A 27,939-nucleotide genomic window follows, 5' to 3' on the forward strand; every position below is an offset into this window, starting at 1 on the left:
GATCTCAGCTCACTGCAAGCTCCGCCTCCCGGGTTTACGCTGTTCTCCTGCCTCAGCCTCCCGGGTAGCTGGGACTACAGGTGCCCGCCACCTCACCCGGCTAGTTTTTTGTATTTTTTTTTAGTAGACACGGGGTTTCACTGTGTTAGCCAGGATGGTCTCGATCTGCTGACCTCGTGATCCACTCGTCTCGGCCTCCCAAAGTGCTGGGATTACAGGCTTGAGCCACCGCGCCCGGCCGCTCTTTTCTTATATATTTCCTGTGATTATCCAAGTGACAAAAATACTATCTAAAAAAGATAACTGGCTTATAATTTAACAAAAGGAGTTAACTGGGGCAGGTTAGACATGTGACTATTAGCTGCTTTTACCCCTCCCCTCTTTTAATAAGACTGCGCTTTTGAAAGGTCAGTTGCCGTAACAATTAAGCAGATCATATTTCATATCTGCTTCAGAAATGGCAATTTCATTACCAGCTTCATACTAGATATTCAAGTGGCACATTTGCTGTACATTTTCTTGGCATTCCATTGGATTCTGTAATAATCCTTTCTACTCCTCTAGGAAAGGCTCTTATCGAATTTCTCTTGCTTCGTATTTTTGCTGCTGCAACTCCTATTAAGAATCTGGTACCCAGAAATCATGAAGCTGCCCCTAAAAAAGGGGAAAAAAAGAGGGTAAAGCAAAATTTAATCAGATTATGAATTACTCCTTATAAAACTAATCATCAGACAATAGGCTTTGATAAGACAAGTAATAAAATCTTTGTATTGACTTATCTGAAAATTTATGGTAATCAGATTCAAATTTCACATACAGTGGTCAAACAATAAAAAACAGTATAAAATAAGTGCAGGATATTTTTCTCACCACTGCACACATGGAGGGACTTAGTTAAGCAAAATAAATAATGTTAAGCTGATTAGTATAGTTTTGCTATTAAATTATTTTGTTTTAATACCACATCAGTACATGACCAGTATTAAAAGAAAATCCATTAAGGTTAGAAACAAATACAAAAACAACAAAACATAAATTTAAGATTTCTCAAAGATTTAGAGAGATTGCTTTATCTACTTGATATTCAGTGTTCCTATTATTTTGATACAAAATATAAGTAACTTCTAGGCCCTGGCTACTCAAAGTTTAGTCCCTGGAGCAGCAGCATTTGCATCCATCTGATAACTTGTTAGAAGTATAGAATATCTCAGTTCTCACTCCAGACCTATAAATCAGAATCCATATTTCAGCAAGTTCCTAGTTGATTCCTATGTACATTAAAATTTGAGAAGTGTCATTTTAGACAATCCTATGCCAGTTAACTCTGTAAACAAACAGGCAAGCACACTTACTAGCAGGTGTTAAAAAAAATGTCCTTCTTAGGCAAAGACTCCTTAGACATAACATCAAAAAAAAGTGACAAAAATATATACATAATAAATAAAAGAAAAGCAACACACAGAATGGAAGAAAATATTTACAAATTATATCTCTAATAAGAGATTTGTATCCAGAACATACGGGGAATTCATACAACTCAATAACAAAAAGACCAATAACTATATTCAAAAATAGGCTTTTTCAAATGAAGTATGAGATGAAAAAAATGGACAAAGGATCCTAATAGACATTTCTGCAAAAAAGCTATAGAAATGACCAATAGGCATATAAGAAGATGTTTAACACCATTAATTATTAGGGAAATGCAAACTAAAACCACAATGAGATTCTACTTCCCTACTCTCTACTATGGCTTTAGTAAAAACAAGTATTGGTGAGAATATGGAGAAATTAGAAACCTCAGACATTCTGATGGGAATATAAAATGATGCAGTCACTTTAGAAAACAGTTTGGTAGTTTCTTAAAACACTTAACATAGAATTACCATATGGCCCAGCAATTCAACTTCCTTTTCAAATGCTTCATTTGAGAACATATATTCACATAAAAACTTGCATACAAATGTTCATGGAAATATTATTTGTAATAGCCAGAATGTGAAAAAAATACAAATGTCTAATAAGTGGATAAATAAATGTGACATATCCATTCAGTGGAAAATTATTTGGCAATAGAGGGGATATACATGCTATAACACTTATCATTATGTTAACTGAAAGCAGACAATTATAAAAGACTACACAGTATATCTCATTTACAGATGTCCAGAATAGGGAAATCTATAGGGACAGAAAGTAGATTAGTGTTTGCCTAGGATTTGGGAGGATTCAGGAGGGGAATCACGGTAGTAGGGGAAAGGGGAATGACTGCTAATGGGCATGGGATTTCTTTTTGGGGTGATGAAAATGTTCTAAAATTAGGTTGTGGCGATGGTATTCACTCTGTCAATGTATTAAAAACCACTGTATATGTTAAGTGGGTAAAATCTATGGTATGTGAATTCTATCTCAATAGATCTGTCTTAAAAATGCTCTTCATTGAATAACCTCCATTTGATGCAATGTAATATTTTTAAATTGGCTCAACCACTTCTGGAAATAAATTAATGAATATAAAGCAAACAAAAACTAAAAATAATTACAAACCATGTATTATACTGGCGTTTTCAGTTTATCTTAAGATAACTAGAAGCAAATGCACTGTTATACTCTATTTTATTTCAAACAGTATGAAGAGTGCAATTCAGCAAAACTATTAAGAATAAATGAAATTGTATAACAAAATGACACCTGAGTAGGCCGACAGTTCTGGATTATTTCCTGCCATTTTCCATGTATCCTGGCAACCAAGTCTTTCACCTTAAAAATATCAAAAACGGGAAAAGGGATTGGATTAAAACATCCTCACCTACAATCAGCTTAACACTACATAAAAGATCTGACAGTTGCAACAGGCCCACACTCGACAACTCAATTTGATTTCTGTCAACAAAAAGAAAATAAACTATTCATCTTTTGGAGGAGATCTCAAATCATAAGTAATTAATAAGACTTTCCTTTATCACCATAATCTAAACTATTGAATGTTTATGATTTAACTTTCCTGTTATTAAAGATCATCCCAAAAAACACATTCTCTGCCTTCAAAGGAACTTAACTTTAACTTGCTGGCTTTTGAACAACCAGACAGAGAAGCTGAAGGGTGGTCTGTGTCAATAGACCCAAGGCTTTGGCTGTTCCATGCCTTCCCTGCCCAGCTTCCCTTTGAAAGGATCAAGGCCATTAAAAAAACGTTTATTTGTTCCTCTCCACATTATTAGAAGATCCAAAATTCACTGTTACTCCCCTCTCCATGTCTGTGCCCAAATACTATGAATCCCCTTTAAATACTTAGTATTTTCCTACATTTGGAGGTGTAGCAAGTCTCTATGCAAAACTGAAACTTTACCACAAAAACCAAACTCTGTCACTCTAGAGATTCTCAATTAGCTATTGAACATAACTGCTTGAGAAAAATGTTTTAAACAACTTAGGAATTTTATAGCAGCTTTAAATTTATAAAGTAAATTACAATCTCTGCTTTTTACTTCGTCTACAGTTCAGCAAATAAAGTTTCTCCGAAACAATCACCAACTTTTCTTTTTTTTTTTTTTTTTTTGAGACGGAGTCTCGCTCTGTCGCCCAGGCTGGAGTGCAGTGGCCGGATCTCAGCTCACTGCAAGCTCCGCCTCTCGGGTTTACGCCATTCTCCTGCCTCAGCCTCCCGAGTAGCTGGGACTACACAGGCGCCCGCCACCTCGCCCGGCTAGTTTTTTGTGTTTTTTTTTTTTTTTTGTAGAGACGGGGTTTCACCATGTTAGCCAGGATGGTCTCGATCTCCTGACCTCGTGATCCACCCGTCTAGGCCTCCCAAAGTGCTGGGATTACAGGCTTGAGCCACCGCGCCCCGCCCAACTTTTCTACAATAGAGGCTTTTGGAGAGGCAGACAACTCACCTATGTCAGCAGGACCATCCCTTGAAGCAATTTCCACAGACCACTGTGTCGCTTTCCACTTTAAGTAAGAGAAGCATTGGCAACAGTCTGTGCCAAGTCCTTGTCTTTAAGAAATATAAAACTTGGGTGGTCCCCTTTTAGCATGTCTGTCAGTAGTAGCCACTACCAAGTTCTAGGGGCCAGCAATTCTGGTCAATGCTCAAAAGAATGTGCTTCTGAAACTGGAGTTCTACTCTTGGGCAAAGAGCTACCCCCTACAAGTATTTGAAAATCATAAATCTGATAACAACTTCATTAGTTGCTTATTTTTGTATTTAACTTAAATTTACTAAAATAAATACATATACTAAATCCGAGTGGGCACTGTTCAAATGACTAATCTTTGCAGCTAATTAATGTAAGATATTAAGATACAAAGCTGAGGCTTCATATTCAATGACTATCCAAAGATAAGAGGCAAAAAGAATCAGCATTGTATTACATTACCAAAGCTAAAAGATAATCTTGGAATTAAAAAATCCTTAGAAAAAAGTATTTTTATATTACTTTGTTTTATTTATTATTTTTTTATACAGAGTCTTCCTCTGTCGCCCAGGCTGGAGTACAGTGTCGCGATCTCAGCTCACTGCAAGCTCTGCCTCCTGGGTTCAAGGGATTCTTCTTCAGCCTCCTGAGTAGCTGGGACTATAGGCATGCGCCACCACACCTGGCTCATTTTTGTATTGAGAAAAAAGTATTTTAGGCCGGGCGTGGTGGCTCACGCCTGTAATCCCAGCACTTTGGGAGGTCGAGGCAGGTGGATCACGAGGTCAGGAGATCGAGACCATCCTGGCTAACACAGTGAAATCCCGTCTCTACTAAAAATGCAAAAAATTAGCCGGGCATAGCGGCGGGCGCCTGTAGTCCCAGCTACTTGGGAGGCTGAGGCAGGAGAATGGCGGGAACCCAGGAGGCGGAGCTTGCAGTGAGCCAAGATCGCGCCACTGCACTCCAGACTGGGCGATTGAACAAGACTCTGTCTCAAAAAAAAAAAAAAAAAAAGAAAAAAGTATTTTGAAAGTGTCTGATTTTATGTTTCAGGAAAAACTGTCAGATCATTCTATTAATATAATACTAACATTACTTTCCTACTCCATACTCATAGATTTGGCTTTTCTACTGTCTTTGAGTATATAAAACCTTTAAGAAAAAAAGCTTAGCAAGCTTAGTGCTGAATCATTTCCACCCTAGAGCTCAGACTAGGTGATGTATGACTCAAAGATTTGAAGACTCCTGGCTGGGTGCGGTGGCTCATATCTCTAATCCTAGCTCTTTGGGACACCCAGGCAGGCGGATCATGAGGTCAGGAGTTCGAGACCAGCCTGGACAACATGGTGAAACCCCACCTCTACTAAAAATACAAAAAAAAATTTGCCAGGCATGGTGGCGGGTGCCTGTAATCCCAGTTACTTGGGAGGCTGAGGCAGGAGAATCGCTTGAATCTGGGAGGCAGACGTTGCAGTGAGTCGAATTCATGCCACTGCACTCCAGCCTGGGCAACAAGAGTGAAACTCCATCTCCAAAAAAAAAAAAAAAAAAGATTTGAAGACTCCTTCCTTTAATATATTCTTCAATGGAACATTCAAAGAATAACAGCTAAACTATTTCTACTCTATGAACAAAATAAGTTTTCAACCATCATAAAATTTCAAAGCCACTGTTTCATAACTTATATATTTATTTAAATAATGCTTCAATCCTTGATGGTAACTTAAGCATGAAGGTTTTAACATGTGTAATGGGGAAAAATAAGTATCATTAGTACTAGAAGTATTTTTCTCCTTGGGTGTCAGGAGTTTCAGAACAGAAAGTAAAGTGAAAAGTGTATTTGCTTTGAGATTTTTTTTTTCCTTTCACTTTTAATTTAGCTACACTAATTTAGCAGGAGCTGATTTCTGTTATTAAAAGAGAAAGTCCTATTTCTAATCTTACATGTTTCTTTTTTTTTCGAGACAGAATCCTATTCTGTCTCCCAGGCTGGAGTGCCATGTGTGTTCATAGCTCACTGCAACCTCAAACTCCTAGGCTCCAGTGATCCTCCTGCCTCAGGCTCCCAAATAGCTGGAAGTACAAGTGCATGCCACCATGCCTGGCTATTTTTCAAAATTTTTGTAGAGATGGAGTCTTGCTATGTTGCCCAGGCTGGTCTTGAAGTCCTGGCTTCAAGCAATCTGCCTGCCTCAGCCTCCCAAAGTATTGGGGTTAGAGGCATGAGCCACCATGCCTAGCTTTATATGTTCTTTTTCTGAATACAGGCCTGTATGCTTCTATCCTTAAATATTAACGTAACCAAGATTAAGAAAAAAGAAGAAAGAAAGAAAAAACACACTTACCTTAGTTCTGTAAAAAAGTCTTGCATCTTCCCTAATATCACATTTAACATGCTTTTCCAAAGCCCCACAGAGTAGCACAAAGTGTTTCTGTGCAAAACAAATGCAAGGGATGAAAACAACTCTGAAGCATTACAAATTAACAAAGAAGAAATTATGCAGCTAGAACTACTAAATCATTTAAAAATCTATTATTCCTGTTAGCAATGCCTGATGTTAACTATCCCACATAACAGTAGTTGTATCAGTGAAAGTTGCTTCCATGACAGTAAGATTATTAGTTTAAAAAATATACACTCTAACAAAAGTTGTTTTGCTATGCATTAACTCACATTAATGAAAATTAACCCCAGAGCTCTAACTGGGTAATATAGTACTCAGAAATTTAAAGAGTCCTTCCTTTAACATACTCTCTAATAAAATATTCAAATAACAGCTAGCCTTTAAAAAAAAATTAAAAAAAATTTTTTCTAAAGAAATGGGGTCTGGCTCTGGTGCCAGGCTGGAGTGCAGTGGCACAGTTATAGCTCACTGTACCCTTGAACTCCCCAGCTCAAGTGGTCCTCCAGTCTCAGCCTCCTGATTAGCTAGCATTACAGGCATGCAACACTATGCCCAGTTCTTTTTTTTTTTTAGACAGAGTCTCGCTCTGTCACCCAGGCTGAAGTGCAGTGGTGCGATCTCAGCTTACTGCAACCTCTGCCTCCCAGGTTCAGGCGATTCTCAGACTCAGTCTCCCGAGTAGCTGGGATTACAAGCATGCACCACCACGCCCAGCTAATTTTTATATTTTTAGTAGAGACAGGTTTTGCCACATTGGCCAGACTAGTCTCAAACTCCTGACCTCAGGTGATCCACCTGCCTCAACCTCCCAAAGTGCTAGGATTACAGGCATTAGCCACCACACCCAGCCATTTTTTTTTTAATTTTTAAATTTTTTTGTGGAGACAGGGTCTCACTTTGTTGCCAAGGCTAGTGTCAAATGCCTGGCTTCAAGTGATCCTCCCACTTCAGCCTCCCAATGTGTTGAGATTTCAGGCATAAGCCACTGCACCTCGCCAGCACAACAATGGCCCATTTGATATTTGGTAATGTTGGTATCTTATGAATATATTATAGTGTTGCCAAGGTATAATGGTTAAGTTCCACTCCAACAAACAGAGCTAACATTTGCTGACAATCTTTTCAATATGACATGGTTATAAGACCATATCACACCCCTCTTTCTGGTATATATGGGAATTCTTTTTTTTTTTTTTTGAGACGGAGTCTGGCTCTGTCGCCCAGGCTGGAGTGCAGTGGCCGGATCTCAGCTCACTGAAAGCTCCGCCTCCCGGGTTTACACCATTCTCCTGCCTCAGCCTCCGGAGTAGCTGGGACTACAGGCGCCCGCCACCTTGCCCGGCTAGTTTTTTGTATTTTTAGTAGAGACAGGGTTTCACCGTGTTAGCCAGGATGGTCTCGATCTGCTGACCTTGTGATCCGCCCGTCTTGGCCTCCCAAAGTGCTGGGATTACAGGCTTGAGCCACCACGCCTGGCCGTCTATATGGGAATTCTTATAGCAAAATCAGTTTGCGACTTTTTTTTTTTTTTTAAAGAGATAGGGTTGGCCAGGTGCAGTGGCTCACGCCTGTAATCCCAACACTTTGGGAGGCCGAGGTGGGCAGATCATGAGGTCAGGAGATCAAGATCATCTTCACTAACATGGTGAAACCCCGTCTCTACTAAAAATACAAAAAAGTTAGTCAGCGTGGTGGCGGGCGCCTGTAGTCCCAGCTACTTGGGAGGCTAGGGCAGAAGAATAGCATGAACCCAGGAGGCAGAGCTTGCTGAGAGCTCATCCAGCCTGGGTGACAGAGCGAGACTCCATCTCAAAAAAAAAAAGAGAGGGTCTTGCCCTGTTGTCCAGGCTGGAGTGCAATGGTGGGATCATAGCTCACTGCAGCTTTGAACTCTTGGGCTCAAGTAATCTTCCCATCTTACTCTTCTGGGTAGCTGGGACTACAGGTACTTGCCACTACACCTAGTAAGTTTTTGTTTTTGATTTTTTTGTAGAGACAGCATCTTGCTATGTTGCCTAGGCTGGTTTTAAACTCCTAGGCTCAAGCAATCCTCCTGTCTCCACCTCTCCAAGTGTTGGGATTACAGGCATGAGCCACCACACCTGGCCCTATTTTTTTTTTCTATAGGAACGAGAGAACCTTTCATTAATAGAGGTTCATACTTAATTCTTTGTAAATTATGCATCTTAAATTTTAGAAACGTATAGACATAAGCACTTCTCTCATATATACTTGGTGAGATTGTAAATGAACACTTTCTGGGATGAAAATGTGATAATAGCTATTTAAAATAGTTAAAGTTTGAAATATTTATAAACTTTCATCTAACAAGTCTACTTCTAGGAATTTACCTTATAGCTAGGCTTGAAGAAGTGGGCAAAGATATATGAATAAGCATGTTCATATTAACACTATGTGTAATCACAAAAAACATACTGTTTATCAATAAAGGTTTCAAAATACTACAGTCATTAGACAGAAGTGCTAATATTTGATTTTTTACATATTTTTTGAGACAGGGTCTCTCTCTGTCACCCAGGCTGGAGGGCAGTGGCATGACCACAGTGCATGGCAGCCTTGACCTCCTCGGGCTCAGGTGTTCCTCCTGCCTCAGCCTCCCAAGTAGCTGGGACTTACAGGTATGCGTCACTATGCCCGGTTAATTTTTTTTTTTTGTAAAGACAGCATTCTGCTATGTTGCCTAGGCTGGTCTTGAACTCCTGGGCTCAAGCGATCTGCATGCCTCGGCCTCCCAAAGTGCTAGTATTACAGTTGTGAGCCACTGTGCCCAGCCAAGCGCTAATATGTTAAAGAGGAGGCTGGACGCAGTGGTTCACGCCTGTAACACCAGCACTTTGGGAGGCTGAGGCGGGTGGATAACTTGAGGTAGGAGTTTGAGAACAGCCTGGCCAACATGATGAAACCCCATCTCTATTAAAAATACAAAAATTGGCCAGTGTCGTGGCGCACACCTGTAGTCGGAGCTACTCAGGAGGCTGAGGCAGGAGAATCGCTTGAACAGAGGAGACGGAGGTTGCAGTGACCTGAGATTGTGCCACTACACTTCGGCCTGGGTACAGAGCAAGACTCCGTCTCAAAAAAAAAAAAAAAAAATTTTTTTTTTAAAGAGGAAAAAAAGGAAGTTGCAGATGATACTAATACTATGATTCCATTTTTGTTAAAATAATTTAGTATATTTTATGTAATATATTAGTAAATTGTGAAGAAATTTACAACAGGGCACTGGATTGTAGGAGTCTTTCAGTTTTTACTTTATAGAAGTTTTATAATAATCACTAATTTTTTTTTTTTTTTTTAATAGAGATGGCATTGTCCAGGCTGCTCTTGAACTCCGGGGCTCAAGTGATTCTCCTGACTCAGCCTCCCAAAGTGCTGGGATTACAGGCATGAGCCACCATGTCCAGCATAAGTTTTTTTTGTTTTGTTTTGTTTTGAGATGAAGTCTTGCTCTGTCACCCAGGCTGGAATGCAATGGCACGATCTTGTCTCACTGCAACCTCTGCCTCCTGGGTTCAAGCGATTCTCCTGTCTCAGCCTCCCGAGTAGCTGGGATTACATGCATGCACCACCACGCCTGGTTAACTTTTTGTATTTTTGTAGAGATGGGGTTTCACCCTGTTGGCCAGGCTGGTCTTGAACTTCTGACCTCAAGTGATCCACCCGCCGCACCCTCCCAAAGTGCTGGGATTATAGGGGTGAGCGACCGCGCCCGGCATATCCAGCCTAAGTTTTAAAACAGGAATTGGAGTAGTTAAGATATGAAATATAAGGAATTAAGCAAGAATTGCCCCAGGAGTATGGGAAGAATAGAATAATTCAAAATGAAAATCTGAATATTAGAAATGCATTTCTAAAGTAGCCTGCCTTACCATCAGTTTAATTTTGAAGGCAAATGTTATTTCTAAAGGAACAAAAGGGGGATGGGAAGAAATGAGCTAAAAGCTGATGTATGGCAGATGCAACTGATAGCAATAACTTAAGCATACTCTGAAAATGAACCTATGGTCTAAGAAGAATGTGTAACTGGAGTCCCAAGCCAAAGAATCTGAGAGAGTCCAACGTGGAGTTTCACTCCTTATCTATGAAGGACATCTGAACCCTTGGCTCATCCCTTGGAAGGCCATACGGGATGGAGGCCCTTTGTTCTGGGTTAAATGGAGGTTGCTAGGTAAAGGGTGCTAAGTGAAAATGCTATGTAAACTGCATGGTCTCTACAGATGGTAGCAGTTTTCCTGTGTAGCCTGTTGCCACCTGACTGCCATTTCTACTGGAGTCAATATGGGTCCAGCACAACACCAGCCCATTTGATATTTGGTGATGTTGGTATCTTGTGAATAAATTATACTACTGCCAAGGTATAATGGTTAAATTCCACTCCAACAAACAGAACTAACATTTACTGACAATTCTTTTCTTTTCTTTTTTTTTGAGATGGAGTTTCACTCTTATTGCCCGGGCTGAAGTGCAGTAGCGCAATCTCAGCTCACTGCAACCTCCGCCTCCTGGGTTCAAGCAATTCTCCTGCCTCGGCCTCCCGAATAGCTGGGATTACAGGCACCCACCAAAACGCCTGGTCAATTTTTTTGTAGTTTTAGTAGAGCTGGGGTTTCACCATGTTGACCAGGCTGGTCTTGAACTCCTGACCTCAAGTGATCCACCCGCCTTGGCCTCCCAAAGTGCTGGGATTACAGGTGTGAGCCACAGTGCCCGGCCAACAATTCTTTTCAATATAATATGGTTACAAGACCACTATCACGCCCCTCTTTCTGGTATACATGGGAATTCTTATAGTAAAATCAATTAGCTTTTATTAAGTTTTCTCCTATAAAAAGCATGCTCACTCATTCCATCATCAGTAACACCTATTTAAAAATAGCAGCAACAACACTAAACACTACCTACCCGTTGTCCAGAAGAAAAAGAATGAGAACAACTAACTTCACCGACTAAATGAAGAAGAATGTAGGTCAGGTAATATGCCTGTTAGAGAAATGAATAAAATTAACATGTATGAATTAGCTAGCATAGATGTCATTCCAATTTACACATTGGAAAGTTGCCCAGGAAGGATAAAGGATACGTTAAAGTTAACCCAGCCGGTCAGTGAGTAAAAGCCAAGCATCTAAACTAGGCTTTCTAATTTCTAACTTAAGTGCATTCTTTTTACCATGATTCATGACCTCATGACTGCCCTAATAAAGGGCTACAAAAAATACTCTTGGGAGCAAATTACCAACAATCATCCTTTTACTCACATTTTCAACTCTCAAATTTATGGAAGAATTTCATGACAGCGATAAATTAAAAATATCATTCGCTTTAAAATTATGTTTGCTAGAATGTATCTAGTGTCCAAATCCAGAAATGCCTATATTATCAGTCTATGGTTAGGAAGCTGATACCAGTTATGCTTCTATGTACTCTTGGAGACCTCCTAGCACTGGATACCTGCTTTTCAAGTTCCAAATGAAGACTGTCATCAATAGCGCCATCTGGTTGTTCAGCTTTTTTCTTCAAGACCATTTTCTTTAACAAATCAGAAGGCTTCATCTGCACAAGATAGCGATGTAGGACTGATACCTATCAAAAGAAAGAGGAGACATTGAACAAAGCTAAATAATACAGTTGCTCTTTCTTAGGCTATTTTTTCCAGTGTGTCCTCTTTCATTTTGTCCTTTTATTATAGCTTTCTTTACACTTGAACAATATTCATTTTCCCTTTATGTAAAACCCCTGAATTGCTTAAAAAAGGATTTTAAGTGGCCAGGCACGGTGGCTCACACCTGTAATCCCAGCATTTTAAGAGGCCGAGGGAGGTGAATCACCTGAGGTCAGGAGTTTGAGACCAGACTGGCCAACGTGGAGAAACCCCGTCTCTACTGAAAATACAAAAATTATCTGAGTGTGGTGGCACCTGCCTGTAGTCCTAGCTACTGGGGAGGCTGAGGCACGAGAATCACTTGAATACGCAAGGCAGAGGTTGCAGTGAGCCGAGATCATGCCACCTCACTCCAGTCTGGGCGACAGAGCAACACTCCGTCTCTCAAAAAAAAAAAAGTAAGGGATTTTAAGTTAAAGATTTAGTACTTGTAACTTAGGATAAATGCTTAGGAGACCAAATGATATTATAACAGAGGCCACAGGGAATGCTTTCTCTGTTAAATTATTCGAAAGTCAACAAAGTTGACTTTGTGGTTAGAAGTCATTGAATTCTGAGAAGAACTACAAGAAGTTGGGGTAAAAATCACAACTAGATTGTAACTTGCATATCAGTTAGTGAGTTTGAGGGTTAATTATTCATATAATTATTCAGTTAATTACTCTATTTTACATGGGCAAAAAAAGAAAAAGTAACAGAACAACAAAAGTTAGGAGAAATGGTAGAAATCCTATCCCTGGATCTCTTTTGAAGGCAGTAAATATCATTGAAAGGAATGAGAACTATCTGCTGGTACCCTGGTAGCTCCAGCACGATCCCCATATATCTGGAATCAAATCTACCTCAACTCTACTAAAGCAGAAACCAGCTGTGCCCATCAATCTCTCCATCCCCCAGCATCTTGTGCATGCTTCAGTTACTGTTCTTACCACACTAACCCACAAGAGTTGGTTAATTTTGTTTCAACCATTAGATTATGTTTTCAAGGGCAGCCTCAAATCTAAATCTTTGTTTTGTTTTAATTCCTAAGACCTGGTGGCATACCTTGTACCAAATTGCAATTCAAGCAAGAACAAAGGGACATCCAGATCAGGTTCTACGGTGAGTTTTTTTTTTTTTTTTTTTTTGAGACACAGTCTCACTCTGTCGCCCAGGCTGGAGTGCAGTAGCGTGATCTCGGCTTACTGCAAGCTCCGCCTCCCAGGTTCACGCCATTCTCCTGCCTCAGCCTCCCGAGTAGCTGGGACTACAGGTGCTTGCCACCATGCCTGACTAATTTTTTTGTATTTAGTAGAGATGGGGTTTCACGGTGTTGGCCAGGATGGTCTCGATCTCCTGACCTCGTGATCCGCCCGCCTAGGCCTCCCAAAGTGCTGGGATTACAGGTGTGAGCCACCGTGCCCGGCCTATGGTGAGTTTTCAAATCCAACCAAGGGCAGCCCCATTAGTGCTATCAATGTTTGTAAAAAGCCTTCAGAACTTCTCAGAGTGGGACTTCCGTAGGACATTTTTTTAAATTAAAAAAATTCACATATATATATTAAAGACAGGGTCTCCCCATGTTGCTTAGGTTGGACTCGAACTCCTGGATTCGAAGGATCCTCTGGCCTCAGCCTCCCAAGTAGCTGGGACTATAGGTGTGTGCCACCACTACCCAGCAAGAGTTGGACATGTTTATCCACACTCTCATATATACATGATATATTCTTACTGAACAAGTACTAGAGAGCAACTACATTTAAGTTCTATGATCTAAAAAGACTCATTTTAAAACAGGTTAAAGATGCAATCAATGTACAATGGTTTTGCAATTTCTAAGCTTGCGATAAAATTGCTAACTTAGACAAGCTGAACTAATTCAATAAATGAAATCATATTCATATAATTCCACATTGTGATTTTCCCAGTAGTTTCTTTATACATTAATTCACATCTGCTTGTCCACAACCATCCTATGTGGTGGAGGGTGCAATACTATCTCCATTTCACAGATGAAAAAACTGGATCTTGTTAGTTAAGTGTGCTAGAGATCACATGAACAGTATCATGCTTGAGAGCTGAGCTCTGACCCCAGGACCTTTGACTTAGGGTTCATCAATTTTCCTTATACCTCTCATTACCTCTCCCATTTATTAAAAATAAAAATATTTATTTATACCTGCAGATTACTGGCATTAGGAACATCTTCATGTTTCTCATCCAAAAGCTTTGAAATAATCACTAGACTGAGGCACTGTCTCAGTTGCCTAGAATTAGAAGTTAAAAGTATTTAGAATGTATTTTAATTAATACTGCTTGAAAAGCAAATGAATGAGTCAAGAGGAGCTCTAGTTCTAATTGGAAATATAGGCAATGTTTTAAGATAAGTCTGTACAGGAACATATAAGCTGTTATAGAACAGTAAAATTTTCATGTAAAATATTTGTACATAAAACTTGAATTATCTGAAGCTCAGTAAATCATTTAACAGCCTTATCTTTGACCCTGATGATTTACTGACAGAAAACCTATTTTTTTAACTGATGAAATTTATTTTTACTAAAGCAAAAAAAAGCTGATTCATTTATTTTTGTGGAATATGTCATCTGTATTAAGGTAACAGATAAACTAAAATTAAAAATAAAAAAATATTCAACTTGGGTGACAGAGTGAGACTCTGTCTCAAAAAAAAAAAAAATTACGTAACAACCTGAGTTAAGAATTAGAGTAAGAAAGAATCAGGCTATCAATGCCTTTTCTCACAACTGAATATGAAATAAACATATCTCTGATCTAACATTCAAAGAATGATGAATAGAAATAAAGAACCAAGGCATTTCATTAATCTAAAATTATAAAATTTCTTAATGTTTAATTCTCACTTTTCAATACCTTCCACGTGATGTCCAATTAGGGACCAGCTGTACCAACCACAGAAGGTTGTGGGGATGACTGGAGAGTTCATTTATGCCCAGACAGAGTTCAGGCACCTGAAAAAAAAACAACATGTAAGATTTCTTTTCAAACAGAGCAGTAAAATCAAACACCCAACAGATCATCTACATCCCTTCTTGCCATAATGGAAGCACTAGTACAAAATAAGGGCACACATTTTTAGAAATAGCATGGAGTCTAGAATCTGCTAAAATGTACACAATACACAGATTGTTTTACTTATACTATCTTAAATGGACTGAACAGATACATTTAGCAGAATTTCACTTGGCTTTCATGTTTTGTACTACATCATATCTTTAAACAGTCCTTCTTGGAAGGATAAACTGATCTAAATACAAATGTGTATCAGAGTTGTATAAGACTATATATATTCCTGATTTGGGATTTCTTGCACTTTAGGGATCCTATTCCAGTATTTGTAAAAGTCTAACACCTGGCTGGGTGTGGTGGCTCATGCCTGTAATCCCAGCACTTTGGGAGGCCAAGGAATGTGAATCCCTTGAGGCCAGGAGTTTGAGACCAGCCTGGCTAACATGATAAAACCCTGTCTCTACTAAATACACAGAAATTAGCTGGGTGGGGTGGCATGTGTCTATGGTCTCAACTACTTGGAAGGCTGAGGCACAAGAATCACCTGAAACTGGGAGGCAGAGGTTGCACTGAGACAAGATTGCACCACTGTACTCCTGCCTGGGTGACAGGAGATGCTGTCTTAAAAAAAAAAAAAAAAAAAGCCTAACACCCCCCAAATACGTATTATCATTGTGTATCAATTTTTTAAAAAGCCTAACAGTTGCTTCAAAATAATCTGATGAGCAGGGAAAGGAAATATAGGGTCAGTTTTACATTAGACAAGATTATGTCTCAATTATTGAAGCAAAGTGATACTTAGGAATTTATAATACTCTTTGCCTTACTTCTGCCTATTTTAATTTTTCCACTAAAAAAGACTGAAAAATATCATTTTTAAAAAGTCCTAACAAAAATCATACATGTTCATCCTCCATATGGTTGCAGAAGTTCAACTCAAATTCTGGTTGTAGGTATGACTCACTCCATCATTTCATTTAGGTCTCTGCTCCAAGGTTATTTTGGAAAGGCCTTTCCCTGACTGCCTTATATGAAATAGCATAGCATCCAGTCTTGCTGTACTCATGTCCTGCTTTATTTTAATTTGTAGTACTTAACTACTACCTGACATGATAATATAATCAACATTTACTTGTTTATCTAACCCTTTGACTAGGACAAAAGCCCCATGAAGGTAAAGGCTTTGTCTCTTTCACAGCTCAATCTCTAGCACCTACATTAATGCTGAGTCCACAGGAAATCCCCAATAAACACATTTTTGTTGGATAAAGAGCTGAAGTTTTAGAAAAAATTCAATTATCATGAATTTAAATAATACAGCTCCAGCAAACAGTCCCTTCCTCAGTTCATTTTTAATCTGCCAAAGATCTTAATTGAGTTTAGAAACAGTATTAATTCCACATGCACTATGAGTCAAATTGTAATGCTATACAAAAAATGAATAATGAAGTTTTAAGTAACATTACCTTTGTGTTCCAATCTCTGATGTTTTTCATCAGGTTTATCAGGAGGCTTTGAAAGTCTACTAGAGGAATCTGTTTCAGCTGTTTTTCCAAACTCATTTTAAATAACATTAAAATCAGCAACATTATTTCACGATCCTGGTAACCTTCTGGATGTATAGATGTACACAAGCCTAGAAACTGTTTAACATAAATGCACAGACAAAAATATTTTAGGAGGTATATTTTATTTTTAGGGTTTTAATTATAAACTCTTTTTGACAAAAGACGCAAAAAGAACTATAAAGAAAACAAACATCAGATGTCTAGAGAAAAGAAGGCAAGAACTACTCCATGTTAATAGTTGAATTAAGTGGCATTTTCTTCTCCATTTTCCATTTTTGAGATTTTCTTAATGGTTCAGTATCACTGATTCAGTTCAGCAACTAAAAATGTTTCACACTGTCATTAACTTTTTTTGACTTTCTTTTTTTTGAGACGGAGTCTCACTCTGTCGCCTAGGCTGCAGTGCAGTGGTGTGGTGTGATCTCAGCTCACTGCAACTTCCACCTCCCAGGTTCAAGTGATTCTCCCGCTTCAGCCTCCCCAGTAGCTGGGATAACAGGACCTGCCACCACGCCTGGCTAATTTTTTTTTTTGCGATTTTTAGTAGAGACAGGGTTTCACCATGTTGGCCAAGCTGGTCTCGAACTCCTGACCTCAGCTGATCCACCCGCCTTGGCCTCCCAAAGTGCTGGGATTACAGGCATGAGCCACCGTGCCCAGCCTTTGCCATGAATGCTTGATCACTAAATTATATTGTAAGACTTCTTTTTTTTTTTTTTTTTTTTTGAGACGGAGTCTCGCTCTGTCGCCCAGGCTGGAGTGCGGTGGTGCGATCTCCACTCACTGCAAGCTCCGCCTCCCGGGTTCACGCCATTCTCCTGCCTCAGCCTCCCGTGTAGCTGGGACTACAGGCGCCCGCCACCGCACCCGGTTAATTTTTGTATTTTTAGTAGAGACAGGGTTTCACCGTGTTAGTCAGGATGGTCTCGATCTCCTGACCTCATGATCCGCCTGTCTCGGCCTCCCAAAGTGCTGAGATTACAGGCGTGAGCCACCACGCCCGGCGACTTCTTTCTTCATACATCCTACTTATAAAAAACTATTGGTTTCAAAACTAATGATGTAAATGACCTAAAGTTCCTGTTCATCACTAATATTAAAACAACACAAAAACAGCAAAAACAATCTTTAATACAAAGACTATTGCTAAGCAATTTCAGAGACTGGAAATCAGCTGGTAAGAAACTAGAGTTTTTTTTTTTTTTGAGACAGAGTCTTGTTCTGTTGCTCAGGCTGGAGTGCAGTGGCACCATCCTGGCTCACTGCAAGCTCCGCCTCCTAGGTCCACGCCATTCTCCTACCTCAGCCTCCCAAGCAGCTGGGACTTCAGGACCCCATCACCATGCCTGGCTAAGTTTTTTTTGTTGAGACACAGTCTCACTCTGTTGCCCAGGCCGGAGTGCAGTGGCGCCATCTCAGCTCACTGCAAGCTCCACCTCCCAGATTCACACCATTCTCCTGCCTCAGCCTCCCGAGCAGCTGGGACCACAGGTGCCCGCCACCACACCCAGCTAATTTTTTTTTTTTTTGTATTTTTAGTAGAGACAGAGTTTCACCATGTTAGCCAGGATGGTCTCGATCTCCTGACCTTGTGATCTGCCCGCCTTGGCCTCCCAAAGTGTTGGGATTACAGGCGTGAGCCACCGTGCCCAGCCGAGATTTTTTTTTCAAAAAACCATTAACCACAGACTAAATGGTTCTAGCTCTGAGCCAAAGACACACACAAGTTTTTTCCTACCTTAACCACATTTAAAATGTTGGTTTCAGGAAGTGTTGAAAAAATTGGCTTATAAGATGAATCTTCACTTTCTTTTCCCCTTGATGTTGTCTCTGTTTCAGAACTATTGAGAAGTGAGTAAAGCAATGCGAAGTTAGGCACAAAATATATTACACACTTTAAGAAATACTGGGCTACTTTTTAAAAACTATGTTTTATCGAGGTATAATTTACATACACTAAAAGGAATGTACCCATTTTAAGTTTTGATAATCATATATACTAATGTAACCACCATCCAAAACAAGAAGTAGAACATTTCCATTCCCCTCAAAAGTCTCTTTATGCCAAATCCAAGTCAATCTGCTATCCCTGACTCAAGGCAAACACTAATATCGTTTCTATCATTATGCATCAGTTTTCTCTTGAACAAACTACTTTTTATATGGTACTATCCTCATTGCTCTTGGTGTTAGAGAGCTATGTAGAAGATGGCTCTGACTAAAAAGAATTCATAATAGGTAAAAGACTCATAAATGGCCTAAAGAAACTGCTATAGCAATATACAGAAACAATTCAACGCACTCTACTTCTAGTTATCAGAGGTTATCAGTGAAGATTCATGAAAGAGGAGATGCATGAACTTCGCTTTCAAAAGATAGATAACATTTTAAATTTTTTGAAAAAATAATACTTTTACCTGGTTTAAAAAAATCAAAATATATTAAGGTACAGTATGCTGGGATAAACTGCCCCCCTAGCTCCGTTCTTCATAACTACTCGTTTCTTCCCTAAGATAATTACTATGAGTTTTAGTCCTTCCTTCCATTGGCATTTTATGTATAAACAAACAAATACGAATATATGTCCCACTGTGGTGTAAGAAGAAATACATTTGATCTTTGTCCCCAGTCCCTGGCACAGAGCTCCTAAAACCTCTGGAATGTCTGATGAGGTAGGAGGAGCCTCTTTTGTTATTTATAATAAGCCCTTTTCAACCATACCCAAATTTATGCTAATAAAGTGACTCCTGGAGGATAGGGGCTGGTTGCCAGAGTTATCAACCATGTGACTAGAAGGCTGAAACTTTCAGTCTCACCTAGAGGGGTTAAAGATTAAGTTAATCATCAATGGCTAATGCTTTAATCAACCATCCCTGTGTAATTGGCCCTCCAAAAATACCCTAAAGTTCAGAGAGCTTCTGGATTGGCTAATGCATCAAGATGATGAGAGGGTGGGTAGGGTGCGGTGGCTCACACCTGAATCCCAGCACTTTGAGAGGCTGAGGCAGGCAGATAGCCTGAGCCCAGGAGTTCAAGACTCACCTGGGCAATACAGCAAAATTCGACTGGGGGTGGTGGCTCACATGTAATCCCAGCACTTTGGGAGGCTGAGGCAGGCAGATCACCTGAGGTCAGGAGTTCGAGACCAGCCTGGGCCAACATGGTGAAACCCCATCTCTGCTAAAAATAGAAAAATTAGGCCGGCATGGCGGGCGCCTGTAATCCCCACTACTCGGGAGGCTGAGGCAGGAGAATCACTTGAACCTGGGAGGTGGAGGTTGCAGTGAGCTGAGATCGCGCCACTGCACTCCAGCCTGGGCGACAGAGCAAGACTTTGTCTCAAAAAAAAAGGCAAAACTCTGTCTTCTCTATTAAGAAAGAAAGAAAGAAAGAAAAATCATGGGAAGGTGGAGTACCTGGACAGGCCAGGGAAGTTCCATGCACCCCCATCCCCATACCTTGCGCAATGTATCTCTTCCATTTGGCTGTTCTTGAGTTGTACCTTTTATAGCAAACCAATAATAGTAAGTAAACTGCTTTCCTGAGTTCTGTGAGCCATTCTAGCATATTACTGAACATAAAGGGGAGGAGGACTGTAGGAACTCCCGATTTACAGCTAGTTGTTTAGAAGAACGGGAAGTCCAGACTTGTGATTCCATATGAAGTGGTGGCAGTCTTGTGGGATTCAGTCCTTCACCTGTGGGCTCTGTGCTAACTCTGGGTAATTAGAACTAGAATTGCATTAAACTGTAGGACATCTAGTTGGTGTCTACAGGGAACTGGAGAAATGACAATGTGTAGAAAACCTATACATTTGATGTCAGAAGTGTTGTGAATGTAGAGGAAACTTTTTTTACCCTTTATCACTCCCCCTTCACCTTTAATACAAATGGTAGTATATTATATACCTTTGTACCTTCCTTTTCTCATTCAGCAATGTATCTTGGAGATATTTCCACAGCTACATGTGAAGAACTTATTTTTTAAAATAGCTGCTTAGTACTTCTTTGCGCCCCTTTCTAGTTGTATAACCTTGGGCAAGTTACTTAACCTCTCCGTGCCTACCTTACTTGTAAAATGGAAATAAAAACCTTACTAGTATTTGTAGTAACTACTAAGTGAGGTATTATGTGAATGAAGCCCTTAGAACAGAGTCTGGCACACAGCAAACACTATATAAGGGCTAGCCATTATGATGTGGAGGGACAGCAGGCAGACCAATTTGATTAGAAAGCTGACAACAAAACAGAAAACAGGTCAGGGTAAAATCGTAAAGTCTTAAATATAGGGTATAAAGGTTTGAGAATAGTAGAGAGTGAGTTCCTGCAACAGTGAAAAGAATATCTTGCAGGTGGAAAGGCCCTGGAGGAAAGATTTTTTGCCAGGCTAGGCAGGAAAAGAGAAACTGAATTAGATTGACACAGGAAATGAAAAGGAACGAATAGATATGACATAGATGGAGGAAAAGGAACGTAGGGATGTGATAATTGAAGGGATACAGAATTGAAGGTTAGAATGTATTTAGACTTAAATTCTAAGTCTATGTACCTAGCAGAATAATGGTCAAGAAAAGAACTATACTAGTATCCTTTAATATCTGAATTTTCTCTACCTAAATATTTACTCTGACGATCTGCAAACATTTTCACTCTACATCTACTATTTGTATAGATAACTTGCCATGATAAATATGCATATACACACCGGCAAAAATGGGTAAGCTGTGAGTCTTGGTTAAAAAAAGAACAGTGATGGCCAGGTGCAGTGGCTCATGCCTATAATCCCAGCACTTTGGGAGGTCAAGGTGTTAGGATTGCTTGAGCCCAAGATTTTGAGACCAGCCTAGGCAACACAGCCAGATCCATTCTCTATAAAAAAATTTAAAAACATTGGCCAGGCATGGTGGTGTGTGTCTGTAGTGCCAGGGTACTCAGGAAGCTGAGGTAGGAGGGCCACTTGAGCTCAGGAGTTCAAGGGTGCAATGACCCATAACCATGTCACTGCACTCCAGCCTCAGTGACAGACCAAGACCTCATCTTGTGGAAGGAGGGAAGGGGAAGGGGAAGGAGAAGGGGGGGAAGGGGAAGGAGAAGGGGGGGAAGCGAGGGAAGTGAGGGAAGGGGAAGGGAGGGAAGGGGAAAGGAGAGAAGGGAAGGAAGGAAGGGAAGGGAGGGACGGAGGGGAAGGAAGGGAAGAAAAGAAAAGAAAGAAAAGAAAGAGAACAGTGAGTGGGGTAGTATCTTAACAAGTTCAAGCCAGGCAGTGGCTCATGCCTGTAATCCCAGCAGTTTGGGAAGCTGAGGCCAGGGGATCGTCTTAGCTCAGGAGTTCCAGACTAGCCTGGGCAACATGGCAAAACCCCGTCTCCACAAAAAATAAAAAAATATTAGCTGGGCGTGGTGGTGAGTACCTGTGGTCTCAACTACTCGGGAGGCTGAGGTGGGAAGATCACTTGAGCCTGGGAGGCAGAGGTTGCTGTGAGCTGATATTGTGTCACTGCACTCCAGCCTGCACAACAAAGCAAGACCCTGTCTCAAACAAACACACACACACACACACACACACACACACAATTTCTAGACTCATGCTCATGTTGTTTAAACAGGTATTTTGTTACAGAGCACTCATTCCTTCACCAGATCACTCGTGTTAAGTTTGTGCCCACCTTTACTCACCACTATACAACAACAGTGACTACAGCCACCACCACTGTTTATTTCCACTACTGTACATGCTCACTACAGTAAGAAAAATTCAAATTGTTGTACACAACATACAAAATTACCACACACTACTGAGTTCATTAAATGTTAAATAATAAAGTAGCAGTATGTTAAATGTTTATATTATGCAGAAATATGTGGTAACTTTTAAAATATAAGTGTTTAAGAACATTCTTGTAATATTTAGGGGAAATAGTTGGGATTTTGGATGGGCTGGATAAATATTATTTTTCCTATTTAAAGTGATGAAATATAGTCTCTAGCTGAAATGTTGCTATCCAATATATTTTCAGATACAGATTACATCTGAGTAACCAGGGATCCTATACGGAGTGGAAACAATTTTCATAATGTTTAAGTGAATATATTCAACTTTTTCCTCTTTTACTTCCTTTACCTTTCCATTTTTATTCCCTTTTCTGTGATCAGTCTATTTATTTCCTCTGCCCATTTTTCTAATAGGTATTGAACTTTTTCTTATTGACTTGAAATTAATACTTTGTCTGTAACCAGTTTCCTTTTTTTTTTTTTTTTTAAGATGGAGTCTCACTCTGTCGCCCAGGGTGGAGTAAAGTGGTGTGATCTCGGCTCACTGCAACCTCCGCCACCCAGGTTCAAGCGATTCTTCTGCCTCAGCCTCCCAAGTAGCTGGGACTAAAGGTGCGTGCCACTACACCCAGCTAACTTTTTTGTATTGTTAGTAAAGACCTGGTTTCATCATGTTGGTAAGGCTGTTCTTGAACTCCTGACCTCAAGTGATCCGCCTGCCTTGGCCTCCCAAAGTGTTGGGATTACAGGCATGAGCCACTGTGCCTGGCCCCCATCCTTTTTTTTTTTTTTTTTTAAAGACAAGGTCTCAGTCTGTCACCCAGGCTGTATGTAGTACTGTGGACTGTGGAGTGATCACAGCTCGCTGTAACTTCCAATTCCCAGCGTCAAGTGATTCTCCTGCCTTGGCCTCCCCAAGTGTTGGCATTACAGGTATAAGCCACCACACCCAGCCCAGTGTATCTTTTAACTAGTTACACTTCACATATTTGAAGGTTATTATTTCTGTTTATTATTTTTATACCCAGACACCCACACCAAATTTTCTTAGCTATTTGTCATAGTTTTTCACCCGAGTCTTAGGCTTCTATGTCTAGATTAACTCACATCTATAAATAATCTTTCAGCAACTCCTTTCCAATTTTTGTATCTCTTGTTTTTGTCTCTTGTCTAATTACTCTGGCCAATACTTCCACCAAAACAATGTTAAATAACAACGGAAAGTCTTGTAAAAATAAAACAAAACTTTTATGAGAATATTCCTATTGTCTGCCTGCTAAACATGATGATGGCTTTTAGATTAAGACAGATGTTAAGAATGTATCTAATTCAAGACTGATCTCAACTTTGAGAGATCTTTTTAAAAATCAGAAATAAATATTAAACTTTAGCTATAATTATAGGTAAGTTGTACAAAATGGTATTTTTGGAGTTAATTATGATGAGAAAACTTACACTAGATAGTCTTCATTAAAGTCTGGCTGAAGATTCTCCAGGGGAAACAAAGATCGAAAATCAATCCCCATATTGAAAAACACAGCTGCTATATCAGACAATGATGGGATCCAGGGCCAAACTGGTGAGTCACTGAAGGTATCTAATTAACAGAAGAAACCATTTCATTCTAAATCTGTGGTCTATAAACCCACATTTGCAAGGTGACAGTCTGCATGTGAAACATAAATAATTACAATGGTTTTATACAAATGACAGCTGCTATTTTTATGCTAACAATATAGTTATAGGTTGATCATAGGAATTATAGATTCCCAAATAAAATGAAGAAAATGACATAAAGAAAATATCTGAGAGTGATGGATAAAAGGGTGTAACTCAGAAGGAAGTAACACGTTTTAAAATGGCTGGAAATACCACTGGTAAAATCCCAACTATCAATAACACAGGAAGATTTTTTATCATCTTCATTGCCTTTATAGTCCCAATCCCCAAGACAGATGAAACAGGTAAACCACCATGCTTCTTTTATTTTTAAGGGCTCTCAAAGATGAGAAAGCAAATGTTACACCTTTGCAGTGGATGTTTTCAATATGCCTTACTGTATTATCAGTATAATATTGCTGCTTACCAATAAGCCAATTAAACTTAGTTGGCTAAGTAAGTTTGGAACCATTTCCACTTACCAAGCAAAGTAAGCCATAATTTAGTAAGTAATAGGTAAGGGTTTCCACTTGCAAGATCTTATACTCTTTTGTCAATGCAAGTAGGAAAATTCAGATACTCATTGTTTAACTGAAGTTCCATTTCATTATTAAAGACTTTTGAGGTCAGGTGAGGTGGCTCATGCCTGTAATCCTAGCACTTTGGGAGGCCGAGGCGGGTAGATTGCCTGAGCTCAGGAGTTTGAGACCAGCCTGGGCAGCATGGTGAAACCCCGTCTCTACTAAAATACAAAACAATTAGCCGGGTGTAGTGGTATGTGCCTGTAGTCCCAGCTACTCAGGAGGCTAAGGCATGAGAATTGCTTGAACCAGGAAGGTGGAAGTTGCAGTGCTGAGATTGCGTCACTGCACGTTAGCCTGGGCGACAGCAAGATTCTGTCTCAAAAAAACAAAAAAATGACTTTTGATTAGAAAAATAATTTCGTATTGTATATTTCCAAATATACTAACATTTAGCAATATGAAAGATACCATGTAAATAGCAACCAATAATACACACTGTAAATTGCAGTAAGTTGATATACTTACCATTTCTAATAGTTATTTCCATCAATGTACTTAAAATCTGCACTGACACAATACAGTCTGTATGAACTGACATCATCTGTCAAAAGCAGAGAAATGACAGGGTATTAAGAAGAAAGAAAACACAAACATTCATTATTTGCTAGGCACATATAAAGTTGTTTTATGTGGGGCAGGCGCAGCAGTTCATGCCTGTAATCCCAGCACTTTGTGAGGCTAAGGCGGGCGGATACCTTGAGCTTAGGAGTTTGAGACCAGCCTGTGCAAGATGGCGAAACCCCATCTCTACAAAAAATACAAAAATTAGCCAGGTGTGGTGGCGCACACCTGTAGTGGAGGATTGGTTGAGACCAGGAGGTGGAGGTTGCGGTGAGCCATGATCGTATCACAAAAATAAAAAATAAAATAAAGGCATTTTATGTGCATTTAATACTAACGATAGCCTTGTGAATGGTACTCATTACATATATAAGCAAATAGGTTCAGAGAGATTAAATATTCTGCCCAACTGATATAAATGATATGTGGAGAAGGTGGAATTTAATTCTAAAGTCAGAGCTCTTTACATTCTAACATGCTGTTTTTGATTTTTACAACTTTCATTTATAATTAGACAAATAAAACATTTGAAACTATCAAAAAATGTCTTTTTAGTAAACAGCATGACGTGAAACCAAAAGACCACAAAGGAAAAGGCTGCAGGCAAAAATCAAACCACAAATTAATAAGATACGAATATACAAAATAATATACCAACATAGTTTTTCAAAGATGCTCAATATCACTAGCTCAAAGAGATGTAATAAAAACAGTAAGACATCACTGATTGGCCAGGCCCGGTGGCTCACGTCTGTAATCCCAGCACTTTGGGAGGCCAAGGTGGGTGGGTCACGAGGTCAGGAGATCGAGACCATCCTAGCTAACATGGTGAAACCCCGTCTCTACTAAAAAATACAAAAAAAATTAGCCAGGTGGTGGCGGGCGCCTATAGTCTCAGCTACACGGGAGGCTGGAGCAGGAGAATGGAGTGAACCCAGGAGGCGGAGCTTGCAGTGAGATGGCGCCACTGCACTCCAGCCTGGGCGACTGAGCAAGACTCCGTCTCAAAAAAAAAAAAAAAAAGATGTCACTGATTGACTTCTAAATTGGCAATGATCAAGAATATTGATAATACCCTGCATTCATAGGAGTACTAGAAAGGAAGAGAGTAGTCTTATGCCTCATGTGAGTGCAATTTGGTTAAAACTTTTAAACTAGGGCCAGCTGCAGTGTCTCACACCTGCAATCTCAGCACTTTGGAAGGCTGCAGTGGGAGGATCATTTGAGTCCAGGAGTTCAAGACTGGTCTGAGCAACATGGCAAGACCCCACCTCTACAAAAAATTTTTTTAAATTAGCTGGGTGTCGTGGTGCATGCCTATAGTCCCAGCTACTTGAGGGGCTGAGGCAGAAGGATCACTTGAACTCGGGAGGCTGAGGCTGCAGCGAGCAGTGATTCACACCACCGCACTCCAGCCTGCATGGCAGAGCAAGACCCTGTCTCAAAAAAAAAAAAAAAAAAAAGCCCAAAAAATCCAAAACAACTAATTGGTAATATTTATGCAAAGTTATTATTTTATACTTTCCCCCAGTTAGGCTTTTTACCTACACGAATTTAGATGCAAATAGCATGCCTGTAATGCCTTTTTACATACAGGAATTTAGAGACAAATAATATATCTTTGTTTTTTTTTGAGACGGAGTCTCACTCTGTTGCCCAGGCTGGAGTGTAGTGGTGCAACCTCGGCTGACTGCAACCTCTGCTTCCCAGGTTCAGATGATTCTCGTGCCTCCTCCTCCCAAGTAGTTGGGTCTATAGGCCTGTGCCACCATTAGGCTACCTAATTTTTTTTTTTTTTTTTGAGACAGAGTCTCGCTCCGCCTCCTGGGTTCACGCCATTCTCCTGCCTCAGCCTCCCGAGTAGCTGGGACTACAGGCGCCCGCCACCACGCCCAGCTAGTTTTTTCGTATTTTTTAGTAGAGACGGGGTTTCACCGTGTTAGTCAGGATGGTGTCGATCTCCTGACCTCGTGATCCGCCCGTCTCGGCCTCCCAAAGTGCCGGGATTACAGGCTTGAGCCACCACGCCTGGCCAGGCTAGCTAATTTTTGTATTTTTAGTAGAGACGGGGTTTCTCCATGTTAATCAGGCTGGTCTTGAACTTCTGGCCTGAAGTGATCCACCCATCTCAGCCTCCCAAAGTGCTGGGATTACAGACTTGAGCCACTGCACCTAACCGCTGATATAACCTTTTTTTTTTTTTTTTTTTGAGACGGAGTCTCGCACTGTCACCCAGGCTGGAGTGCAGTGGCGCAATCTTGGCTCACTGCAATCTCCGCCTCCTAGGTTCAAGTGATTCTCCTGCCTCAGTCTCCCAAGTAGCTGGGATTACAGGCACCCACCACCATACCTGGATAATTTTTTGTATTTTCAGTAGAGACTGGGTTTCACTATATTGGCCAGGGTGGTCTCAAACTCCTGACCTCGCCATCCGCCTGCCTTGGCCTTCCAAAGTGCTGGGATTACAGACGTGAGTCACCACGCCTGGCCTGACACTTTTTACAAGACAATTTTTTGGGAACAAAAATCTCAAGTTTAAAAATTTTAAAAATCATTTAACAAGGTAATTTTATAGTGGATTTGTAGAGGAACACATATTGCATTTCTATTGTTATCTTTTTCATTTGCTTAGAAGCCATAGATTATAATACATTTAAATTTAAAGTGTAGCCGGGTGCAGTGGCTCACGTCTGTAATCCCAGCACTCTGGGAGGCTGAGGCGGGCAGATCATGAGGTCAGGAGATGGAGACCATCCTGACT

The 27,939-nt window shown here is 40.1% G+C and overlaps 1 protein-coding gene across 2 annotated transcripts in view; it reads right to left on the reverse strand.

Moving 5' to 3' along the window:
• Positions 1 to 260: 260 nt before the first annotated feature.
• The window catches only part of FAM178A (family with sequence similarity 178, member A), a 50,792-nt gene continuing 23,113 nt past the window's right edge, over positions 261 to 27,939 (reverse strand). Inside the window, exons 10-20 of one of the 2 annotated variants that reach the window (XM_011935535.1) lie at positions 25,083 to 25,158; positions 23,830 to 23,971; positions 18,342 to 18,444; positions 16,502 to 16,678; positions 14,880 to 14,977; positions 14,167 to 14,254; positions 11,798 to 11,929; positions 11,252 to 11,329; positions 6,269 to 6,355; positions 2,692 to 2,760; positions 261 to 654 (exon numbers count right to left, since the gene is read on the reverse strand). In XM_011935535.1, coding sequence (XP_011790925.1) covers positions 619 to 654; positions 2,692 to 2,760; positions 6,269 to 6,355; positions 11,252 to 11,329; positions 11,798 to 11,929; positions 14,167 to 14,254; positions 14,880 to 14,977; positions 16,502 to 16,678; positions 18,342 to 18,444; positions 23,830 to 23,971; positions 25,083 to 25,158 — 1,086 coding nt within the window. In that variant the 3' untranslated portion in view covers positions 261 to 618. Of the gene's footprint in view, positions 655 to 2,597; positions 2,761 to 6,268; positions 6,356 to 11,251; positions 11,330 to 11,797; positions 11,930 to 14,166; positions 14,255 to 14,879; positions 14,978 to 16,501; positions 16,679 to 18,341; positions 18,445 to 23,829; positions 23,972 to 25,082; positions 25,159 to 27,939 lie in introns of those variants that run through there. The other variant, XM_011935534.1, reaches the window with a different exon arrangement.

This window comes from Colobus angolensis, unplaced genomic scaffold (genome assembly GCF_000951035.1).
Source record: "Colobus angolensis palliatus isolate OR3802 unplaced genomic scaffold, Cang.pa_1.0 Scaffold144, whole genome shotgun sequence".
Classification (NCBI taxonomy): Eukaryota; Metazoa; Chordata; class Mammalia; order Primates; family Cercopithecidae; genus Colobus; species Colobus angolensis.